At 43.7% G+C, this 8,641-nt stretch overlaps 1 protein-coding gene across 2 annotated transcripts; it reads right to left on the reverse strand.

The window, feature by feature from the left end:
* Positions 1–60: 60 nt before the first annotated feature.
* On the reverse strand, positions 61–8,561 carry uap1l1 (UDP-N-acetylglucosamine pyrophosphorylase 1 like 1). Of its 2 annotated transcripts, none has more exons than XM_031839476.1 (7): positions 7,610–8,561; positions 6,116–6,320; positions 5,121–5,296; positions 4,812–4,984; positions 1,915–2,108; positions 613–753; positions 61–425 (listed from the first exon to the last, which is right to left on the reverse strand). In XM_031839476.1, exons 1-7 carry the CDS (start codon positions 7,887–7,889, stop codon positions 329–331), a joined length of 1,266 nt encoding a protein of 421 aa, XP_031695336.1. In that variant the 5' UTR covers positions 7,890–8,561; the 3' UTR covers positions 61–328. The 2 variants fall into 2 exon arrangements, with proteins under 2 accessions (XP_031695336.1, XP_031695335.1); XM_031839475.1 differs by having other exon boundaries at positions 61–484.
* Positions 8,562–8,641: the final 80 nt, after the last annotated feature.

Raw genomic sequence — 8,641 nt, forward strand, 5'->3', positions numbered from 1 at the left:
CCCTACACGACGCTCTACCGATCTGCTAAGTGTACAGGATGGATATATACATGTGGATTAAACAAATACGATATAACATGTTGTGAGCTTTAGAGGTGCTGGCAGGCTGCTTTTTTAAACTAGAACTATAACATTTAATTGACTTTCTCACAGTAAACATCTTGCCATCATTGATGTTGTTGGTTCTACCTGTGCTTTTCCTGCTAGGTTCAAATGCCTGCCATAAAAACAGGGTAAGAGTTCAAGTTCTGACTGTATCTGTCAGTGCAGGGTGTTTACAGGAACATTGTCCTCTGACCTGGCTGTAGAAGGAAAGGTATTCCCTCGTTCATCTAACAGCGTGGCTTTTGCGGCTGTTGCCCAGCGGCAGTGTTGAGCCAGCAAAGAGTTTCTGGCTGTGGTTGGGCTGTCTGTGGCTGCTCCGTCTGCATTTTTCAGTGGAGAAAATTCATCCTCCCTCACAACCTCAAACGCAACAAAGTTCCTTCCAACGACAGATAGTGCATATTGTAATTAGCTGTAGAGACACCGTTGTATGACTTCATGTCATTTTATGTAGAGTAAAACAACGGATGTCAATAGCTGAATACACAATATAATAATCAACAATACCTTGAGAATGGAAAGACATCAAAAACAAATTTCTCCATCTTAATGCCATTTGGTTTGGTGGGTTTGACTTGATTGCCACATGTATCCACAAAGGGCACTTTCTTGAAGGCAACATGTTGTTTCAGTTGGCCTTTATATGTCCTGTAAGATGAAAAAAATAGAAGGAAATCAAAAGCATTTTTACAGTGTGTCACAACATGCAAAGGAATATTATATATAGAGTTTATCCTCTGGGGTCCCACATAATTTTTTTGTAAATTATTAAGGACGTGTTAATGAAGTGCAAGCTCTGAGGATAGTGCAACAAGGTAGGCCAGAGAGGCATCAACATAATTAAAAATCATCTGCTGGGGACCATGCATATACACCAAAACTGTAAGTCAGTCAGGCCAGTTGTAAAAGTTTAATTAACATAACAGTGGTTTTACTGGTATATGAATGGGCAATATCACACCCTCTGGCTGAATTGAGTAATCCACTTGACTACATTTTGTATATTCCCCCTTGATAACGAATTTCTGTATGGAAGTAAATAAAGTAAGCACTTAATAAACTAGCATATTATTAAGTTATCATGTATAGCTGGTGGCTCTCACCTATGGCCGTATGAAAAAATATTTTTTACATGAAAAAGATCGCGCGGCACACCAACAACCAAAAAAGTTACAAAATGACACAACGACATTTAAGCTTGCTTGGGACCATGGCACTGTTGGATAGCTTTTCCCCACACACCAAGCACAACGGAGTCGGTGCCGTCGGATCCCCGGTGAAAGTAAATCCAAACTAAAGATAACTTTCTCTGTGTTGCCTCGAGCTCACCGTTTTTTCTTTCTTTTGACCACCACTTATACTCAGCTTTTCATCTGGGTCAGATTGTTGTCCAGGGCCCAGTTCAGAGTCCGCATTTATCCTTTTTCAAATATTTCTCCATCGCTGTTCGTCTCCCGCGCATCATTTCATTCTCCTGTCTTAAATGAACACGGTCATTACTGCGATACCTACTGCCACCCACTGGCATGGAAGAGTATTTATTACTTAGCCAGATACTATATTGCAGCTCAGACGCTCAACAATGGCAAATTATTTGCAGCAACTAATTCATATTTTTTTGGACCGATTAAGTGAAATTGGACATTTTCCCACGGCACACCTGGCGATCTCTCACGGCACAGTGGTTGAAAATCACTGCTCTAGTCAGTAGTGTTTTTCTCTGAAATGAGTCTGAGTTCACTTACTGTGACTCCCATACTGTGCTGTCAGGGGGATCCTACCAACACATAAGACAGTAAAGGCTCTTACTCTGCTACATCCTGCAGGAAAGCCCTGGTAAAAAAGTGATTGCAGATGTTTCCAGCACTGTACACCAACTCCCCTTCAGGTCCTCGGAGCTCAGCTGTCTCTGGTTGGATCTCACTGTACTCCACTACCTGGGAGACGCCTCGCACCCTGCAAACCACGCCCACTGGCTCAGCAGGGTACGCCTTCTCCACCACCTGACACATGACAGAGATGAGAGGCTAGATTGAAAGTAGATTTCATTTGACCCATTTTACAAAAATACATACAATTATTTGAAAAGATGGCTTTTGTGTGCCATCCATCCATTTTCTGCCACTTATCCGGGGTTGCGGTGGCAACAGGCTAAGCAAGGTAGTCCAGATGTTTCTACCCCAGCACCGTTTTTCAGCTCTTCCTTGGGGATCCTGGGCGTCCCCAAACCAGATGACATATATAATCTCTCCATTTTGTTCCGGGTCTACCCTGAGGTCTCTTACCAGTTGGATGTACCTAGAAAACCTCCAAAGGAAGGCGCCCATAAAGCATACTATGGCACATGTACTTGCTGTGGCCGGTAGCTCCCATGAATTTCGCAACATTTTGGTCTTAATTTGTTGTCTTTTCTTTTTAATTACTGGAGCACTAATGGCATATGACAGAATACACTTATCAACATCAGAGAAGGAAGCGTGGGGATTGGATACATTTGAGGGGAGTAGACCTTGAGACGATCACCGCCCACCACCACCGGGACAGACCTGCCATACCAAACGCTACTGAAGCCAGAGTCGAGAGGGAGGAGATCTGGGATGGAAGCTATGCTAACCCAGCTAGGGCCTAAGGCTATTCCACAACCTAGTCTGCTTCTGGCTAATGTACATTTGCAAGACAATTCAGGCAAACCCAGCAACGTTACAGTCTCAATTACCCTGACCACACGTATTCACAGTGCCTAATCACAACCACACCCCTCCCTCTCTACCACAACCTCAAACTCAACCCTTTGCCTGACTCCAAACCTTATTTACCATCCCACCCAGTATGATAGGCTGGGATTATTTTTCTATTCCCTCAGCCTTACGGTCTTTTAAACCCGCAGTCCGTCGCAGCAGGAGCCTGTCCTCCTCTGCCCCCCAACACCACTTCCTTGCACATCCAGGTGTGAAGGTGTGGCAGTTAAAGCATTTTAATCAGAATTTCAATAATTACTTCTTTTTTTTTTTTTTTTTTAAAGAAGACAGGAAAATATTTTAACTCCCATTTGGTAATGGTTTATTTCAACCAATTTCTCTTTTATATATTGATTACAAATAGAGGAGGAGCAACCTCTGACAACAAACCTTCTCTTAAGGCCAGCCCCCTCAGGAAACTCAATTCAGACACTTTTTAGCTGCTTGTGTTTTTCAGTCAATACCTAAAGCTCATGACTATACATGAGGGTTTGAACGAAGATAGACGGGGAAATTGAAAGCTTTGATTTCCAAGACAGCCCATCACATCCAGACCCTTCAGTATCTCAGGGCAGATTTCATCCAGAGCTTCTTAATTACTTTATTATATGGGTGAGACTTCTCCCTCTGCTCCAGACTCTGCCTCCCCCATAGACAATATGATGGTTGGGTTCAAGAGTTCCTGAAAGTGCTATTTTTACGCTCAACAATATCCCCAGTCAGGCTCAACAGTTCCAATCCATACTTCATTGAGGTGAACTGAAAGTCATTCTCCATAGTCTACCTGAACTTCGACCACATCACCAACGGCAAAGCCATTCCGGCCTCCTAGTACTGGACTGCTGTTCAGCCAAGCAAAGCCTGAAAGGCCTCCTTCTTTAGCTCGATGGCCTCCTTCGCCACTGGTGTCCACCAGCGGGTTCTTAGGTTGCATGCCAGACAGGCAGCCCTGAACTTCTGACCATAACTCCTGGCAGCTGCCTATACAATGGAAATCCTTTCGGAGGTGGGAGTTAAAGAACTTGCAGACAGGGGGCCTCAGCCAGATGTTTCCAGTTCACCCTCGCTACACATTTGGGTCTCCCCTACCATCTGATCCAACTCACTACCAGACGGTGGTCAGTTGCCAGCTCTGCTCCTCTCTTTGCCCGAGTGTCTAAGACATATGGCTGCAGATCTGATGATAGGACCACACACTTGATCACTGATCTTTGGCTGAAGGTGTGTGGCATCAAGTACACTTATGAATCACCCTATGCTTGAACATGGTGTTTGTTACGCCAATCCATGAAGTCCAATAACAAAGCACCGCATCTATATTAAGTTACTACCGCACCACATTCCGCACTAGCTTTGGTTCCTTCCCCACCAGAGGAGATCCACATCTGTAGAACCAGTCTAAGATGCCAGGGATCAGCACGCCTTTGCCTGCCAGCTGGCTGACATTACGGTTCTCTCCATCCTCTCTTTTTCCACCGGTATCCAAACTGTTACCAAGACATTTACAGCTTCCTTTATACACATCACAGGCATGTTGCTTTTCTGTTTAAAGGAAACACATTTATATTTACATATATCATATTTATATTCCTTTGCGAGAGTGAGGTGAGAAGATTGATATGATTCTCATGTCTGTGTGTTTAGTACAGTGCTGAAACCAGAACATGGTTGACTTAGCTTAGCTTACCTAAGACTTGAAGCAGGGGGAAACAGCTAGCCTGGCTCTGTCCAAAGTTCAAAAATACATCTACCAGCACTACTAAAGCTCTCCGATTAGCACATTTGAATCTGAATACAAACAGAAATGTAAAAAGGATGCCTCCCTGCTCCAGCTTTATATTTAGTGCACAGACGTGACATCAATATTGTCATCTAGCTCTCAGAGAGAAAGTACATAAGCATGTTCCCAAAATATTGAGCTATTCATTTGATGGACTCTTTTAAAGCTACTGTATGATATTACTCTACCTTGGCTCCGCAGTCAGCCCCTTTGCTCACACAGAACCCAATAAACACAGGGTCGGCCATTTTGACCAGGATGTTGTCTACACAGTACACATGCAGGTACTCCACTCCCCTCTTCTTCATGTCCTCCAGCATCTTGTTGTCCACCAGTGCCTGGTACAGACCACCATTACCATCTGTCAGAGAGTGGAGAGGTTTTGGAACATGGCACATTACCTCAAACTATCCTCACACATCGGTGACATTAGCTGAATCCAACAGGACCTCACTGATATTTGTCTGGATGGTCAGTAGGAACTGATGTGCACCTACCTGGCGCCATGGCTATCTTCCCTTTTCCCTGCAGGATGACCTTTCCGTCAAAGGTCACTGCTGGGATCATCCTTTGCTCAAACATTACAATGTTTGACGGCTCCAGACCAAAGTAGTTGTTCTCCTTGAAGAACTTCTCAGTGGGAGCCAGAGTGAACTCACTGGTCATTATGTACCTGAAGAGTTGCAATAGACAAGAGGTTCAAATCTTTACTCTTGATCATCTTGGTCACATTATTGATCTGAAAATGTATCCAAGCTCATCCAAAACTGACACATTTTTTAAAATCATGTAACATTATTTAGAGCGGCTATAATCAATATTTCTGTACTGACAACAGAGGACTAAGTGTGTGAAAGGTGTTACTCACAGTAACAAGCTCACAAATGCTATACAGTTCCCGTCAGCTCATTGTTTGTTGTTCAGTCTCACTGCTCTCATCAACCTTGTTACCAGCAGCAGGCAGCTGTTTTCAGTAAAAACACTCTAAAAACACGCGGTATGTTTCCTGCCCAACAACGAGCTGATGAACATACAGCGTTTCTGTCCTACCGAGGCCGAGCACAGTCACTAGAAAAAAAGCTCATGTTGAAATAAAATGGTTTGAAGTTTACAGGCTGACTGGATAAACTAAGAGATGTGAAACCTGTGTTCCTTCAGCTTTCCATCTACCATTTGTTAATAATGACCTCAAAACCAATATAAATGATTTATTTACAATGTATCACACTTGAATATATGATGTGAAAATAGCTTAACCACACCAAAACGGGAATCCCATTAGAATCATAAGCAGAGATGGCAATTTCTGTTCCCTCATAAACAGACTTAAACGCTCATGTTTGAACTATTTGGTTTCATTTTTAGAAGTTTTATTTGGAATTATACAGGTCTATGCCATATTCAATTTTGTATGTTTCATCAAATGTCAACAATTCAGGTTTGACCTACACATGATCAGAGAAGTGGAGGAGGGTCCATCATATGGTCTTACCATGGAACGGTGCATTTTGAGTCATACTTTCTGTCGGCCAGCTCCTGGATTTTGTGAATGCGCTCTGCCTGGATTTGATACAAGGTTTTGCTGCTTGGTAGCCCAACATTATACATCCCTTTTGGATACTGGACACCAAGACGGGTCCCCTGACCGCCGGCCAAGAGCAGGACTCCAACTCCATTCTCTGAGATTTGCAAAAGCCCTGCATGTCAAAATAGAGAGGTAACATGAGCGGCAAGGTCTTTCAACTTTACAACTGGCATAAATAGCACACTACACCTTTTGTCAGATTGTATAAGTGAAGCTGGTATATTGCTGTGTTAAGGCTTCAGTAGAGTATCAGTTCTACAGTCACACACAGTATGACTCATGAGCAGCTAAACCAGAACGTGATGTTTCCCTTCTCACATTGTTTCTTGTAATGGTTTGTAGAGTATGAAGAGGTTCATCTCTCTAGTATTTCACAAGCAAAAGCAATGATTTAAGAAAAGTCAAGGAAAAACTTGTGGCGCAGAAATGTTCTTTCTTCTTCTTAAGTTGCGACCACCATTTTAAACATTAAACAGACAACCAATAACAGCCCTATTAAGTTTTGGGAGTGTGCAGATTCTGTTGCAGATGGTAATAAACAGTGTTTAGCTGAATTGATTGTATTAATGTTGATATTGGATTGTATTTGGATGTACCTGCCAGCTGTGGTGCATTTTGCAGCCACTGTGCCAACACTTTGGAGACATTTCTGGAGATCTTTACATCTAGTGGGAGATGCTGCCGTCATCGGCCGGATTACGAACAACAATGAGACTTCATATAGAGAGGGAATCAACAACCTTCAGAATCAACAACCTCAAACAACAACCTGCTGCTCAACGTCAGTAAAACCAAGGAGCTGATTGTTGATTTGAGAAAAAAGGAGGTGAAGACGCACACCCCTGTCTACATCAATGGAGCTGAGGTGGAGCAAGTTAACAGCTTTAAGTTCCTGACTCTGTGCTGGAACTACTGGAACATCTGAAACCAGATTCCAGACACTGCCTTTTAATTAGATTGGGGACAACTGCTTTAATCTTTAACACTGCATGGATTGCATTTCATACACTAATCATGTTTTAATGTAAAATCTTAATCTGAAAAATAACTGCTCAATAAAGATGTTGAGTAAAGGTGTCGGGCAGTAAAAGATACTATACAGTATTTCCTCTAAAATGTAAAAACCTTGGTGGAGTAGTACTCTCCTTTAGCTCATAGTGTAAGAAGAGTATCTGAGTGAAAGCCTGTGTTGCTCTGGAAGCAGAGCAGTCAGTGACTGATGGAGATCAGACAGTTTCACGGGGAGACTGCTGCAGCTATATGAACAGTGGCAATCACACCTAAAGTTGAAACATCTCTGACAGAAAACACAAGTCCATGTTGTTATTCAGCAGCCTGACCCCTACTTCCTCTTCTCTGACTTATTCCTCACAGTTACCGTAAGCCTTGTAAAACGTTCACCTTCATTTTCCCACACTGCGAGAGACTCTTTGTCACTCTTCCTCATGCTGCCGATGGACTCCGGGGGGACCGGCTCCATGTGTTGGTCCAGGCTGGCGGACGGGGAGGCCGCAGCCCTCGTAGCCCCTTCACAGTGATCCTCCAGTCCCTTTAGATCCAGCTGGGACAACTCCCGGAGGAACGCGTGTCTCTCCCCCTCACACAGCTCGGGCCAGAACTGCAGGATGTGAGACTGTCCTGCGCTCTCTAAGCTCTGCTTCACTTGCTCCAAGGAAAGCATGTTGTGTCCCGGTAAGAAAGCAAACCGTGAAGCAGGACACTCAGTCAGTAGGAAGTGACTGCAGCTCTCGGTCCCACAAGGATCGCGTGGTGGGAGTCAGACAGAACGGGATCCAGCCTGCTGAGGCCCGATGAACAGCGTCTCTGTGCTGCTTTCTGAAAACAGACTTCCTCTCAGTCAGCAGCGAGCCACGAGACCAGATGTGTGCTGACTCAGCACCTCATCAGCTGACTGCTGTACAGGAGCATGCAGACGTGCGTGTTCCAAACGTAGTGGTGTAGTAGAACCTGTAGTTCACACGGACACTTTGTGCTGGTCTCCCAGCGGCGGCTTAGAGACCAACGTTATTTGTCCGTCCCGATGAAAACAAGCTCATAGTTCGTTGTCTACCGGACTACGGTTCCAAAGAGACGTTTGTGTTTGGACAACGATTCGCTTCTGAGTTCCCGACAGCACAGAACTGTACTGTTGATAGGAACTAAAGATGGCTGGAACCAAAGAGAAGTCAATGTGAAACGTTCTGCCTCATCCACTATAACAGCAGCACCTTTTTACATTTAAAAATATATTTGTACTTTATTTACTACACTTTTACTCCAATTCCTTTCAGCTGTGGTGGAATGTAACGTATTACATTTAATCAAGTAAGTAAATTAAAGATACTTGTACTTTACTTGAGTATTTCAATTGTATGCTACTTTCTACTTTTCCTCCACTACATCTCAGAGGTACATATTGTACTTTTTCCTCCA

The sequence above is a fragment of the Anarrhichthys ocellatus genome, unplaced genomic scaffold (genome assembly GCF_004355925.1).
Source record: "Anarrhichthys ocellatus isolate YVR2014 unplaced genomic scaffold, GSC_Weel_1.0 scaffold1646, whole genome shotgun sequence".
Classification (NCBI taxonomy): domain Eukaryota; kingdom Metazoa; phylum Chordata; class Actinopteri; order Perciformes; family Anarhichadidae; genus Anarrhichthys; species Anarrhichthys ocellatus.